General features: G+C 40.1%; 1 protein-coding gene across 6 annotated transcripts in view; it reads left to right on the top strand.

Moving 5' to 3' along the window:
- The window catches only part of C10H10orf67 (chromosome 10 C10orf67 homolog), a 150,464-nt gene that overhangs the window by 53,388 nt on the left and 81,470 nt on the right, over window positions 1-15,606 (top strand). For all 6 annotated transcript variants that reach the window (XR_010146820.1, XM_009458059.5, XM_063781464.1 and 3 more), the window contains 3 exons: window positions 1,619-1,766; window positions 2,940-2,998; window positions 10,785-10,850. Coding sequence is in view for 5 of the 6 variants with exons in the window: in XM_009458059.5 (XP_009456334.1) it covers window positions 1,619-1,766; window positions 2,940-2,998; window positions 10,785-10,850 (273 nt within the window). In the remaining variant the exon portion in view is untranslated. The remainder of the gene's footprint in view (window positions 1-1,618; window positions 1,767-2,939; window positions 2,999-10,784; window positions 10,851-15,606) is intronic.

The raw sequence follows: 15,606 nt of genomic DNA, 5'->3' as shown, positions 1-15,606 counted from the left end.
AGTGTTGTTTATTAACTACTTACTAGGTTTGTTAGTTCTCATTAGTTAAGATGAATTGGGCTCAAATAATTTAAGTGAAATGGTGAATCAAAGTCATGAAGATTTGTAATTGAGCTTAGTGCAAAATTTAAGAACATATTTTAAATATTACTAACTCTTACACACACACACACATATATATATACCATACGTAATTTCATTAGTAAGTCACTTGTTTTAAAGGACTTATTAATGTACTACAAAAAATTTAAATCACTTCTTTTTCTTTAAAACTGTTACAGGGGAAAATATTTTAATAGTTTACTTCCACATATCCTTAACCTTAAATGAAAGTGTAGTTCCAAAGGGAAATCAGTCGAGAGAAATTATTTTGTTTTTGAGGGAAGATTTTATTTTTAGTTATTGCCATCATGGAATTACTGTAAAAAGAATAAGTTATAATTCACCTGTGATGACCTTAAGATCAAAAGTATTTTTAATGTCTATAGTAATTTTAAACAAGGCGTGTAGAATCTTCTATCTCCTTTGGCATAATAATATTTTGAGATTGCATAATCTGTTTAATATCATACCACAATAAAGTATAAAGTTCTGCACCAGCTTCCCCAATCCATTAGAGCTTAATTTTTTTTTTAATGTGTGGCAATAAAATCTAGACAGCCATAAGGGAGGATATTCAGATGTTTTCAATAGCTTTGAAACAGACAAGAAGAAGAAGGCAAAAAAAAAAAAAAAAAAAGAGTAGCTGTCCCAATAAGCGCGTCTATTGCGTAAGAAAAAGCTCTCCCATAATGGACATGGTAAGATTTAAACAAAAGACGCACATAATAAAAATGTAAATGAGTTTGCTTTACTAAAACTATAACTTTAAAGTCTTTTGTTGTAAGTTATCCTGAAACCTTCTTACAAGGTAATCACTGTTTGCATAGAGATTTAAACCAAAGTCTTCAATAGCATTAAACGCCTGCACAGACCCCGTGTGACAAGCATGCAAAGCCATGTTAATGTTCAGAATATGAATTGCCTCTGGGTGGCTCCTCCACCAAGCAGAAAACCAACTGTGTGGATATCCGTGTGCCTGATGGACTCCATGCGGCTCCCAGCCTGAAAACGTCACCACTTTGACATGTGATGTGCTCCTCATGACACTGGCAGCACTGACACTGGGAAATGCCACAAAGGCAACAAGCCCCCCTCCTTAGCCATGCACTCTGCCACCCCCTGGCGCTGCCCGTCCTGGTCCCCCCAGCCTGCCTAGTTACAGGCGGACAGCACTTCAGACACACACAGAGGGAAGTGTGGGTGGAGGGGCCCCAGCTGCCTCCCCGGACACAGCCTCCATAATGAATTGACCTGAATGATGAGGGCACACAAACAGTATGATATGCATTATTCCTGTCAATAAAATGTCCCCATGTGTTGAGGTCTTTGTACAGAATGTACTGGAGCCTTTCTTCCAGCAAGCTCTATTTAGGCTCCTTCCTTTTTACTATTCTTATAAGTGTGTAATAGAATTCAGAAAATTATATGATAGCTTTTCTGTATCTGTATTGTCCTTGTCTTGCATATTTAAATCCTTGGCTCCCTGCTTAGGAATATGGCATTCTCCATCTTTTAGGAATCTTTTGCCAAAGAAACCAGCTCTCCAAAATCAAACCTAGAAAAGGAAAATTTGGAGTACAAAGTGGAAAATGAGAGGCTGCTTCAGATCATTTCAGAGCTTGAAGAAGAAATCCAGATCAATCTAAAAGAAAATTCAGGATTAGGTAACATTTTGAAATCACTTTTGAGAAAAATCTGTATATTGGTCACTTTGTAAAGCTCATAACTATGTTTGTCTTTTCCAAACATACATTCGTTTGGTTATTTACATTTGAAAGATGAATTTCATAGCCATCTTTGCTTTTTATTAAAGATAGCATTTCTTGCTTGGGACAGAGGATGTGTTTGTAGTTGTACCCCTGAGCCATGTCATGTTAATTCAGGGTGTTGTTTCAAGACAGACATTGGCCTTTGCAAAAATTTGCTAATCAATGCTCCATTTCACTTAGAAATGTTATAGCCAGATAGAAACTTTTGCTGATTTGTTTCAGATGCTTAACTGATTATCTAAACTTGATAACATTTAAAAACTTAAGAATACATATAGGGATATGCTTTGTAGGGAAAACAGAGTTAGCCCTTCAGGAAAATATGCTAGTACTTAGTAGTTACTTCAATTTTTGATGCAAAGCTTAAATACACAATTTCATTTGTATACTGAATACCTCTTTTCTTTCATACCACAAACATTGGTGAAAGTTGTGTTTAAATCACCGAAGTTGTTAGAACATGTGGAAAAGAGAAAAAAATAATCACCAAGGTGAGATTGCTCTAACGTATTTTTTCATTTAACTGTGATCCGAGTGATTATGTTAATTACATGATGTTGTCCTTAATCTGCAGTATTCAAAGCAATGAGCAGGCAATAAAATGAATTATAGCAAAATATCAGTAAAATGAGATATATTATATTAATATTATCCCTTGGATGTAAAATTCTACCGTGCCAGTATAGTCTCATTCTCTTCTGCTGTGGCATAGCAAGGCTTTTTAGTTTTGGGTCGTTCTTATTAAGTCATAAACTGCCACCTGCTAAAGCTCTTTGTATTGGCTGTGACTAACAGCAAAAATGTCCGTCGCTAGTATTGATGAAAAGCTTTCAGCCCTCAGCCACACTTGGATCTTGAACTTACTTCTTAATCCCTATCTGACCAGCCATCTGAACAGCAGGAAGAAGGCTGCGAATGTCAAGGGCAGTTGTGAAGGTCACAGTCCTGCTAGGCCTTGTGTCCACTATGCCTGCTAGTGCCCCACAGCCTGCCCTGAAGCAGGCCGTTTAAATACAGGGGCATAAGCATGTAATTTCATGGTTGGCCTCTCTCTCCTTTTGTTTACAGAAGATGAACTTATAAGTATGAAAGAGATGGCAGAAAAGGATCACAAAACTATTCAAAAGGTACTATAACGTTTTTACGTTGATAAATGACTCTTTTAAATGGAACTATAGGCACAATTGGCCAAATAACACTGTGTCCAGAGTGTCTTATGACATAGAGGAAAGTTGATTCACATATTTAATCTCTCCCCACTATTTGGGAAGGGTGACTAGAAGCAAATAAGGACTCCACCTTGAAAACTCACGGATGTATAGATACTTCTTTTGTTTGGGATCACTGTCCATCTGCCTTGTTGATTTTAAGGCACCGAAAAGTTACATGACACAGAGAAGTCTGAAGATGAGCTTGCAGTTAAGGAAAAAGTTATATTAAAAATGAACAGTCTTATTTTCAGATCGATGTTAGTTGATGTTCATGAATGAGCTGGGCTTATGTTATCTGGTAAATATTTAGAGCAGGGAATTCTTTTGGTAGAATAAAAATCAAGATTTCCAAGGTGGGGCGCAGTGGTTCACACCTGTAATCCTAGCAGCTTTGCAGGCCAAGGTTGGAGAATCTTCTGAGCCCAGAAGTTCAAGGCCAGACTGGAAAACATAGTGAGACCCCGTCTTTATAAAAATTAAAAAAATTAGCCGAGTGTGGTGGCACATATCTGTAGTCCCAGCTACTCGGGAGGCTGAAGTAGGAGGATTGCTTAAGCTCAGAAGTTCGGGGCTGCAGTGAACTAGAATTGCACCACTGCACTTCAGCCTAGACAACAGAGTGAGACCCTGTCTGAAACACACATACACACACACCACCAACCCCCACAACAACAACAAGATTTCTTAGCGCATTGAATTGAATGCAGTAGGATCTCAGCAATTCCTGCTCTCCCTGCACACGTGGGGCTCCCCTACTCTGTTCTCATTTATCTGCAAACTTCCCTATTGTGGCTCTCAGTTACCATTCTGTTATGGTCTATCTTCCCTGCCCTACTGGAGGCTGCGTGAGGGTGGAAACTGTGCTATCTGGTCTCTTAGTGGGGAGCACGATGCCTGAGGCACTGAAAAATACTCCAAGAGATGAATAGAATAAGAATGCATTTACAGTTCATACAGTTTACAGATAAACAAGCAGATTCACATCCCCAAGTTATTCCAAATAAACATAAATATCTTCCAGTAACTGAACCGAGTATCCATTTTTAAGTTAAAATGGGTTAAAATCAGACAAAATTAAGAATTCAGTTTCACAGTTGCACTAGCCACATTTGAAGAGCTTAGCCACCACATGTGCCTAAGTTTAGGTTCAGATTTCAGCCAGGCCTGATATTGCCATTCAAGATATTCTTTTTTTAATTTTTAAAAATGTTTTGTCTTTTATTTCTTCTAAAAAAATGGGATACATGTGCAGAATGTGCAGGTTTGTTACATAGGTATATATGTGCCATGGTGGTTTGTTGCACCTATTGACCGATCCTCTAAGTTCTCTCTGCTCACCCCCCAACCCCCCAACAGGCCCTGGTGTGTGTTGTTCCCCAATCTGTATCCATATATTCTCAATGTTCAACTCCTACTTATGAGTGAGAACATGCAGTGTTTGGTTTTCTGTTCCTGTGTTAGTTTGCTGAGGATGATGGCTTCCAGCTTCATCCATATCCCTGCAAAGGACATGATCTCATTCCTTTTTATGGCTGCATAGTATTCCATGGTGTATATGTACCACATTTTCTTTATCCAGTCTATCACTGATGGGCATTTGGGTTGGTTTCATGTCTTTGCTATTGTAAATAATGCTGCAGTAAACATACGTGTGCATGTCTCTTTGTAGTAAAATGATTTACATTCCTTTGAGTATATACACAGTGATGGGATTGCTGGTTCAAATGGTATTTCTGGTTCTGGATCCTTGAGGAATACTCCATACTGTCTTCCACAATGGTTGAACTAATTTGCATTCCCACTAACGTGTAAAAGTGTTCCTATTTCTCCGCAGCCTCACCAGCATCTATTGTTTCCTGACTTTTTAATAATCGCCATTCTGACTGGTGTGACATGGTATCTCATTGTGGTTTTGATTTGCATTTCTCTGATGATCAGTGATGTTGAGCTTTTTTTCACGTTTGCTGGCCACGTAAATGTCTTCTTTTGAGAAGTGTCTGTTCATATCCTTTGCCCACTTTTTGATGGGGTTGTTTGTTTTTTTCTTGTAAATTTGATTAAGTTCCTTGTAGATTCTGGATATTAGACCTTTGTCAGATGGGTAGATTGCAAAGATTTTCTCCCATTCTGTAGGTTGCCTGTTCACTCTGATGATAGTTTCTTTTGTGCAGAAGCTCTTTAGTTTAATCAGATCCCATTCGTCAATTTTGGCTTTTGTTGCAATTGCTTTTGGTGTTTTTGTCATGAAGTGTTTGCCCACGCCTATGTCCTGAATGGTATTGCCTAGGTTTTCTCCTAGGTTTTTATGGTTTTGGGTTTTACATTTAAGTCTTTAATTCATCTTGAGTTAATTTTTGTATAAGGCGTAAGGAAAGGGTCCAGTTTCAGTTTTCTGCATATGGCTAGCCAGTTTTCCCAGCACCATTTACTGGATAGGAGATCCTTTCCCCATTGCTTGTTTTTGTCAGGTTTGTTGAAGATCAGATGGTCGTAGATGTGTGGTGTTATTTCTGAGGTCTCTGTTCTGCTCCATTGGTCTATATGTCTGTTTTGGTACCAGTACCATGCTGTTTTGGTTACTGTAACCTTGTAGTATAGTTTGAAGTTAGGTAGTGTGATGCCTCCAACTTTGTTCTTTTTGCTTAGGATTGTCTTGGCTGTACAGGGTCTTCTTTGATTCCATATGAAATTTAAAATAGTTTTTACTAATTCTGTGAAGAATGTCAATGGTAGTTTGATGGAAATAGCATTGAATCTATAAATTACTTTGGGCAGTATGGCCATTTTCATGATATTGATTCTTCCTATCCATAAGGATGGAATGTTTTTTCATTTGTTTGTGTCCTCTCTTATTTCCTCATTCAAGATATTCTCAGATTTTAGATAAAACTACTTTTAAGAAGTATTTTTCAAAGAAATGGTTACCCTGATTGGTCAGAGGTGGGAGATGTTCCCCTGATAACTGAATCCCTCACAGATTTTCACAAGGGGAGTTCATTTTCTTAGGCTTCACCCTATTTGCAGTGACAATAATGTAAATTCCATTTAACCTTCTTGGCATCAACCTCTAAGGTCAGAAATGAAATCTCAGCCTTCTAGTTTCACTTAATAACCAACCAGGGAACCATCACCAGTTTTTCCATTCCTCCCTCCTTTCCTCCCTCCTTTCTCCCTCCTTTCCTCCCTCCCTCCTTTCCTCCCTCCCTCCCTCCTTTCCTTCCTCCCTCCCTCCTTCCCTCCTTCTCACCCTTCCCTCCCTTCCTTCCCTTCCCTCCCTTCCTTCCCTTCCCACCCTTCCTTCCCTCCCTCCCCTCCCTCCCTTCCTTCTTCCCTCCCTTCCCCTCCCCTCAGCTCCCCTCCCTCCCCTCCCCTCCCCTCCCCTTCCCTTCTATGTCTCAGTCTCACTCTGTCCCTAAGGCTAGAGTACAGTGGTACAATAATATCTCACTTGCAGCCTCAAACATCCAGGCTCAAGCGATCCTCCCATCTCAGCTCCCAGAGTAGCTGGGACTAAACAGGAGTACCACCACACTTGGCTAATTTTTTATTTTTTTATTTTTGCAGAAACAGGGTCTCCCTATATTGCCCAGGCTGGTCTCAAACTCCTGGCCTCAAGTGATGCTCCCACCTCGTCCTCCCAAAGTGTTAGGATTACAGGTGTGAGTCACTGCACTGGGCCTGGTTCTTTATTGAAAATGTTTCTCAAGCTCTTCAGTCTGTACTACCACTGGTAGAAATGAGTAGCATGTACTTCCTACTCTCTATAAGGAGTACAATAACAAATTAAAGCAAAAAAACAAAATCTCACTGGTAAGCCACCAATTGATGGCTGGCTATATCTGTGAGTTTAAATATATCAGTTAAGTGCTGCCTCAGCTTTCTAAATCTGCACTGTGCCGTGGTGGCCCTTGGCCACATGTGGCTATTGAGCACTTGAAATGTGGCCAGTGCAAGTGAGGAACTAAGTTTTGATAATTTAATTTCCAATTATTTAAATTCAAATTTAAAAATTCATTTCAGTTCTTGGAAAACCTTTCTGTATATTTTCGATAACTTGGATATGTGACTCTACTTTTTCATTTGTAAATTTTATGAAATCTGAATACAAATAAAGTATTTCCAATGAAAACGTAGCTCCCCAATTGAGATGTGCTGTGAGTGAAAAATACACACTGGATTTCAAAGACTTGGTGTAAAAAATGTGAAACGTCTCACTAATAATTTTTTATATTGATTACACATTGAAATAATATTTTGAATATATATTGGGATAAAAAACACATTATTAAAATTGCTTTTACCTATTTCTCTTGCCTTTTTAACACAGCTACTATAAAATTCAAAATTATATATGACTCATTATATTTCTGATAGCTCTGTTATGTATGAAATAATATATAAATATAATATAATATATATAACAAATTATATAATATAGTATAGCAGAGTCCTAATCTGCTTGATTTTTTTTTTTAATTCTGTCTTTCTTTTCATTTTTTCTTTACATGCACTGGAACTTCTCATAGACATTGAATATAGGGACATTTTGGTACTGAGCAGAAAGAATCTAGAACCCTGGATTCCTGTTCCATTTTTGCCACTAGGTCCCCTGGGGCCAGTGCCTGTCTCCTCCTTCCTGTTTCTCCCAGGCGTACTGTGTGGACTGAATGAGATAAAGAATGTCAGCATGCTTTGTCAACTGGGAAGCAGTTCAGATGTTGTTGAACAAATGACAGCTGATATTTGCTGGTTTTTTTCCAATATCCTGCACTAAATCAATTAGTTCAGCAATGTTTATTAGTTGCCTTTAAGTACTAGGCACTGTGCTACTGCTAGAAAAAACAAAATGCATGTATATACCTATGGTCCCTTCTGGAGACAGGTGAAGTCTACAGGGATAGACCAAAACCACAGGGCAGTGAGATAGGGAGAAGTGTGTACTAGAGAAGAGATGCCTGGCTTCATCTGGAAGATTCTAGAAAACCTTCACAAACAGTTCCACAACCTTTCTCACGTTCTCCTGTTGAGGCCCACTGGAGCTGATTTTTTAGGTTTTTTTGTTTGTTTGTTTGTTTGTTTGGGGGTTTTTTGAGATAGGGTCTTGCTTTGTTGCCTGTAATGGAGTGCAGTGGCATGATCATGGCTCACTGCAGCCTTCCTGGGCTCAAGCAATTCTCCCACCTCAATCTCCTGAGTAGGTTGGACTACAGGCATGCACCACACATGGCTAAATTTTTTTTAAATTTTTTTTTTTTGTGGAGATGGTCTCTCACTATGTTGCTTAGGCTGGTCTCCAACTCCTGGGCTCAAGGGATCCTCCCACCTCACCCTCCCAAAGTGCTGGGATCATAGGCGTGAGCCACCGTGCTGGGCTTTGGAGCTGATTTTTCCAGGCAGGCAAGAGTGGAAGAGCTGGATACAGGGTATGAATGCATAAAGCCTGACAGGGGTTTGTGGAACTGCTTGTGACTGGATGTGGCTCCAGAATGCAGTAGGAATCTGATGAAACTATATAGGAAGAATCTGTAGTGGGGCAGACAGAATGGGGAGACCAGGGGTGTGGGGAAGGGGGTGTAAGCAGGAAATGGAAGAATGGAAAGGAGCAACTCAGAAGCCTTCAGATAACCACGTGTTCCCCCCACCCTTTTTTGTTGTTGTTGTTTTGTTTTTAAAGCCCTGGATGCACTTAAAAACAGGTTGAAAATGGGACTGAATTTGGGGAAGCTGACCTCTTGCCATCTATCTGGGCTAAGCATGGTCAGTTATGGAATTCATAGCTTTTGTGTTTTAATTCCAGGAATCAAATACCAGCTGTATCTGTGTCGATCTTCCAGCTGCTGCCACAGTAGACTCTGTTCTCATGAATTTCATTCTGGGAGGGAGGCAGACCCGGAGTCAGAGAGCACAGTACAGGTGTGATAGCGTCAGGATGCAGAGAAGCAGAGTTTGGTGTGCGGCACACAAGAGGCATGCCCAGCCTGGACTCTACGGGATCAGGGAAGGTTGGAGAAAGGATACTGCATTGGCCCCGGGAAGAGCAGTTAGAGTTAGCCAGGAAAGAGATGCAGGAGAGTTGGGAGGGGTATTCTAAGTACCACGCAAAACACCTTGTATAGCAAAGGGCGTGTGGTTTCCTGTAGCTGAAGAGAACATGAGGGTAAGGAGTGGCAAGGGGCAGAGGACAGTGGCAGAAGATTATATTCATACAGAAAGGTTTGAATTACCTTCTGAGTGCGTTGGAGAGCCTTGAACATTGCGGCAGGATCAGATTTGTGTTTCAGAAAGAAAATTAATGGGAGGGAGGAAAGCCCGGAACCAGAGTCCAGTGAAGGTGTTGCTTGGATAAGCCAGGGAAACAATAAAGAACTGAAACAAGAACAGGGACACTGGGGATGTTTATTAAATTCATACAGACATGAATTAATTAAATTGAATGCATATCACAACAAAAGGTTGAATTTTACTAGCCTATAACACACACAAACAGCAATTGATCAACGTAAATACAAAGGCAAGTCACAAGGGAACAAGGGCCCTGCAGTGAATGGGGTTTTTGTTTGTTTTTTCATTTTTAATTTTTGTGGGTACCTAGTAGGTGTATATATTTACAGAGTATATGAAATATTTTGATACAGGCATAGAATGTGTAATAATCACATGAGGGTAAGTGGGGTATGCATCACCTCAAGCATTTATCCTTTGTATTACGAACAATCCATTTATACTCTTTTAGTTATTTTTAAATGTACGATTAAAGTATTGACTATGGTCACCCTGTTGTGCTATCAAATACTAGGTCTTATTCATTCTTTCTAGCCGTTTTTTTTTTGTACCATTAACCCTATTACCCCACCCCTCACTACCCTTCCCAGCATCTGGTAACCATCCGTCTTCTATCTCCGTAAGTTCAGTTGTTTCAATTTCTAGCTCCCACAAATAAATGGTTGGTTTGTTTAAAGACAGGGTCTTGTTTCTAGGCTGGAGTGCAGTGGTGCGACCATAGTTCATTGCAGCCTTAAATTCCTGGGCTCAAGCAATCCTCCTGCTTCAGCCTCCGAAGTAGCTTGGATTACAGGCACGTGCCACCATGCCCAGCTAATTTTTGTATTTTTAGTAGAAATGGGGTTTCACCATGTGGGTCAGGCTGGTCTTGAACTCCTGACCTCAGGTGATCCACCCGCCTCAGCCTTCCAAAGTGCTGGGACTACCAGGTTGGTCTCACACCCTTGGCCTCAAGCAATCCTCCTGCCTCAGCCTCTCAAAGCACTGGGATTACAGGTGTCAGCTACTGCACCCAGCCCAGTGTATGCTTCTGATAGCTATTTTCAATTGGCATAAATGTGGTTTGATATGCACATAGACATAGCGCAAAACCCTAAAGTAAGAGATGGGTCACATAAAGCCTTAAGTAAAATTGTTCTTTTTGACAGAGTAGGACTTGCTTTATTGTGATGTTACATTTTGATAGCATGGGGTGAGAAAAGGTGTAAATAAATCGGTATTTTCTGTGTATATTTTACTTGCTTGCATAATAATTCCGTAATAATATAAGATGATAATCTGTAGAAATTTAATTTTCTTTTGATCAGATTGAGATCCATTTTTCTCAAATTAAAATATGTTTCACTAAATTTTCTTGAGGAGGGATTTTAGGTGTTCTGTTCTTATCTTTAATAAAAATATAATTTCTTCTCTATTTCAGTTAATGGATAGTAGAGACAGATTAAGAGAAGAGCTTCATTATGAAAAATCATTAGTTCAGGATGTGGTAAGATGATTTACATTATTTCCTAACAAATTTGAATTCAGGAATTTAATTTAACCATGAAAGTTTTATAAACTTTATTTGTGATTGTTTCCTGTGAATGACTCATTTCATCTTTATCAAAAATCTAAGTACATGTAAAATTATAAACATTTGTAAATGGTCATTTTAAAGAAATCAGTTTGAGTAGCACAGCAATAAATATGCTTACTAGAGTCTTGTGTAAAAAATAGTATTACCATTTAAAACCATGTATAAAATTTCTGCATTTTATTATGGAGATTTAAAAAAACAAATATGAGAGCCCGCTATTTTGAAGGAATTGCTATTTTCAGTTACAAATTGCCATAAGTGACAATAAAAAAAGAGCCCAGCTAGATATTTTGGCATTCTGTGTTAGTCTCATAAGAAAACACTGCCTTTTTATGTTCTTTTAAGAGAACTTTCCAGACGGCTGGTCTTTTATCAGTTGACTACCCAGCCCCCAGCTCCCCCACAGCAGCCCCCCGCCCAGCTTATGGTGGCGTATTTGGCTTTCAGCTGATTACCACTAGTATGTCTTTGTTACGGTAAACTGACTGTGTTTATTATAATAAAAAATAAAACACAGCTTGACTTGCGTTCTAAATGTGCTTGAAAAGAATATGATACTGTTTGGAAGAGAAAAGGTTGCTCATAGGAAATCAACACCACTTCAGATATTGAAACATTCGCTTTTTTACAGCTTGTCACACTTTGTGCCAAGTCATGACTGTTTCCCTAACTCTGTTTTGTTACTCTCAGCACCCTGTGTTTTGGGTTCCTTGTCATAGAAATTAATGCAAAACAATTCTCCTGGATTACAATAAAGCCTTCTACGAAACCAACTTGGGAATGCAGGCAACGAAAAAAATTTATGGTTGGCGATTCGCAAAAACCATGTGTTAACAAATGTGTTACTTTGGGCCTTCTACTTTTAAATACCTGGCATATAAAAATAGACTCCATTATTTGAGTCTACTTGGTGAATTTCTTCTACCCCCACCCCCACTCTCCTCTGTCATTCCTCCAAAGTTCAGGCTTTGCTTTGGAAAGCAAACAACTAAATATATGTGCACATTGTCATTAAAATTGAAAGTGTTTTTATAGAGTGGAAAGCCAATGTTATATTGTTTGTTAGCAGCAATAGAGAAGAAATTAAACTACTCAATCAGTGAATTTGTGCCTATACTAGGAGCAGATCCCATACTCTTTGAATTACTTTGCCTCTTTATTTTAACTGTAAGCCTTTAACGGGTGCTATTGTATTGCTCACAGGGGAACCAATCACATTTTATTTTGTGGTTTAGAAGTTTGTTGCGCCCCAAGCTTGTTGCCAAGCAGCAAGAGCCTGCACCACAAACCCCACGACAGCGAAAGAGCCTTCAGGATGCCTAGACTAGTCTAGGAGCTCATGATTTCAATAGAGGGAGTGGGCTTGAGGTTCTTCGTGTGATGGAGGTTTCCATTGCATACCTGCTTTGGACCCATCGAGGTCACTATTTCGCCACCTTCTCCCTATCCCTGCAAGGCATTCTGTTACTCACTTGGAGGCAGCCTGGCCTTGTTGTTGCTCTTTTGTGCTTCCTTTGTTTCTCGCTATCCTGCGTTTTTCCAGGACCCAGGATTTGTGATTGCACTGACAAGGGAGAGTGGGAGAAGGTGGAGTTGACCACAGTCGTTTTGTAAAAATTTAAATACTTTCTAGCTAGAAGGGTTTTGTTACATGCTTGTCTATTACTATTTTCCAATGAAAGTTATTTTCTGACCTGTTAAGAGTGCAAAAAGTCAAAGAACTGGTAGTAAAGAGGCACAATCAGTAAGTATATGTAAACTGGCTGTGTGTGGCAGCTCATGCCTGTAATCCCAGTGCTTTGGGAGACTGAGATGGGAGGATCACTTGAGCCCAGGAGTTCGAGACCTGCCTGAGCAACATAGTGAGGCCCCGTTTTTATATAAAATAAAAAAGATTAGCTAGGCATGGTAGCGCATGCCTGCAGTCCTCCTACTCAGGAGGCTAGGTGGGAAGTGTGAGGATCACTTGAGCCCAGGAGTTTGACACTGCAGTGAGCTGATTGTACCACTGCTTTTCAGCCCGGGCGACAGAGCAAGATACTGTCTTTAAAAAAATAGATAAATAAATATTTATTTATTTATTATATACAACTTATACACATATTTATTATTTATATAATATATATGTTAGGTAAGCAATGCAACCTTGAGTGATTGTATCCTTAGAATGGCTTTTGAGGAAGCATATGAAATAATTTTGTATCTTCCCATGATTCCTAGGCTGAGTGGCTTTCATTTATTTTGAAGTTAACAGAAGAGAGGGTCCTCATCAGAAAAACACCATGATTGAACTCTTTCTCTTACTTCATTTCCATCTGCTTCATCCCTGTGCACCCTATTTCTTGGAACAATCCAGACTGGAGATAGGAAGGAAGTACATAGGTTGCCCTAGCCCCATTCTGGGGGCACAGCACTGAGTTACCATTGCAGTCTCCCTCGCTCCCACAACTAGGTTCCTGACACCTGCGTTCCCTCCGAGGCATGCCTCAAGCCTGTGCAGTCCTGTTATATGTCATGTGGCAGTATTTGGCCATCCAGTTAGGAAACAGATGTTTCCGTGGCCTGTGCAAAACCACGTTTACATGGAAGCTCTGTGAATAGTGGCTCTTCATCAAGACAAACATGACACAAGCGTGGCCTAATGTGACTGTGTCCCTGTATGCCATGGAAGGCAGAGGAGCAAGTTCTGCTGTCCATGTGGTCCCTGTCTCACTATCAGTGAGTCTCTGCCCACTGGTCAGTCAAATGTGCTCCATGCAATCTTGGACATTTATTAGTCCTGCATAGCCTTCACAATCTAATTTTTAAAATAACATTTATAAAATATAGAGACAGGGCCTCACTATATTGCCCAGGCTGGTCTTGAACTCCTGGACTCAAGCAATCCTCCTGCCTCAGCCTCCTAAAGTGTTGGGATTACAGGCATGAGCCACTGCGACCGACCCACAATCCACTTAGGAAGTCAAAGAGCTAGAAGGCAAACCTTGTGAAAGGAAGAGCTCTCCTGAGGGTGTGTTGTTCAAAATTCATCAGAATGAGCCCCATGAATTCTTGCAGCCATCTACCCTACCTGAAATCAGCAGGTAGATTTCTCTCTTTACACTCAGGAGATTCAGATAAGGATGCCTCAGAGTTCTGTTCCTTCTGTGCTGTTCCTTCTCCCTGAACTGACCTCTCTTGGTCAGCACCTGGTTAGCTCCTCTCATCTTTCAGGTCGGAGGTCAGATGCTGCCTCCTCTGGGAAACTTCTCCCACCCTGACTTCCCTTGCCTGGAAGAGGTGCCCACCCTCATGCTGGCGTGGCTCACAGTTCTCCTCTTGTGGCTCTCATCACATTCTATAGAGATGGCCTGTTATCTTACCTGCTATTTCCATTCTGTGAGCTACAGTTTTGCCCGTAAAACCTAACATGGTGGCCCTCATGGAGTAGATGGCCAATAAATATTTGTTATGAGTAAATGATGGAAGGGATAACAAAAAATATTTATTTGAGAATGGCTTAACCCACACTATATATGGCATGAACTATATGTACTTTAATAAGCCCGTAATACTGTTAATACACATGTGACACAGCTATACAATATACAGAGTAACGACAGTGGGGTTTCCAGGATTAATTTCCAGGTTCCATTCCAGGGGTTCTCAACCTTTTTGGTCTCAGGATCGCTTTACAATCTTAAGTGTCATTGAGGTCCCCCAAGAAAATTTGGTTTAGATGGTGATACATTTTGGATGTGTGTTCCCATCAAAATCTCATATAGAAATGTAAGCTCCAATGTTGGAGTGGGGGCCTCATGGGAGATGATTGTATCATGCGGGCAGATTTCTCATGAATGGTTTAGCGTCATCTCCCGTGATACTGTCTTCACTATAGTGAGTGAGTTCTGGTCATTTAAAAATGTATAGCACCTCCCCACTTCTCTCTCTCGCTCCTCCTCCCACCATGTGAGACACCTGCTCCCCCTTCACCTTCCACCATGATTGGAATCTTCTTGAGGTCTCCCCAGCAGCAGAAGCCCCTGTGCTTCCTGTACAGCATGCAGAACCGTGAGCCAATTAAACCTCTTTTCTCTATAAATTACCTAGTCTCAGATATTTCTTTATAGCAATGTGAGAATAGACTAACACAGATGGGTTTTATCTATTGATATTTACCATATATGAAAGGAAAACAGAATCAAATTATTTATTAAATGACTTGAAAATAACAACACTAAACTCTTTACATGCTGACATAAATGGCATATTGTTTATAAGAAAATCTTTCTCAACACAGAAAATGTTTAGCAAAAGTGGCTTTGTCTTACATATGTGTGTATTTTGTATACGTGTGTGTGTTATTATTATTATTTTTTTTGGAGTTGGTCATACTCTGTCACCCAGACTGCAGTGCAGTGGCACAATCATGGCTCACTGCAGCCTTGACTTCCTGGGCTCAGGTTATTCTCCTGCCTCAACCTCCCAAGTAGCTGGGATTACAGCCACGCACCAAGATGTCTGGCTAATTTTTCTATTTTTTGTAGAGACAGGGTTTTGCCACATTGCCCAGGCTGGTTGTGAACTCCTGGGCTCAAGTGATCCACCCACCTCAGCCTCCCAAAGTGCTAGAATTACAAGCATGAGCCACCACACCCAGCCACTTATTTCTGCAAATTTCTTTAGT

Source organism: Pan troglodytes, chromosome 8 (genome assembly GCF_028858775.2).
Source record: "Pan troglodytes isolate AG18354 chromosome 8, NHGRI_mPanTro3-v2.0_pri, whole genome shotgun sequence".
Classification (NCBI taxonomy): Eukaryota; Metazoa; Chordata; class Mammalia; order Primates; family Hominidae; genus Pan; species Pan troglodytes.
Note: the sequence above shows the minus strand (reverse complement) of the source record. Positions and strands in the feature narration are given on the sequence as shown.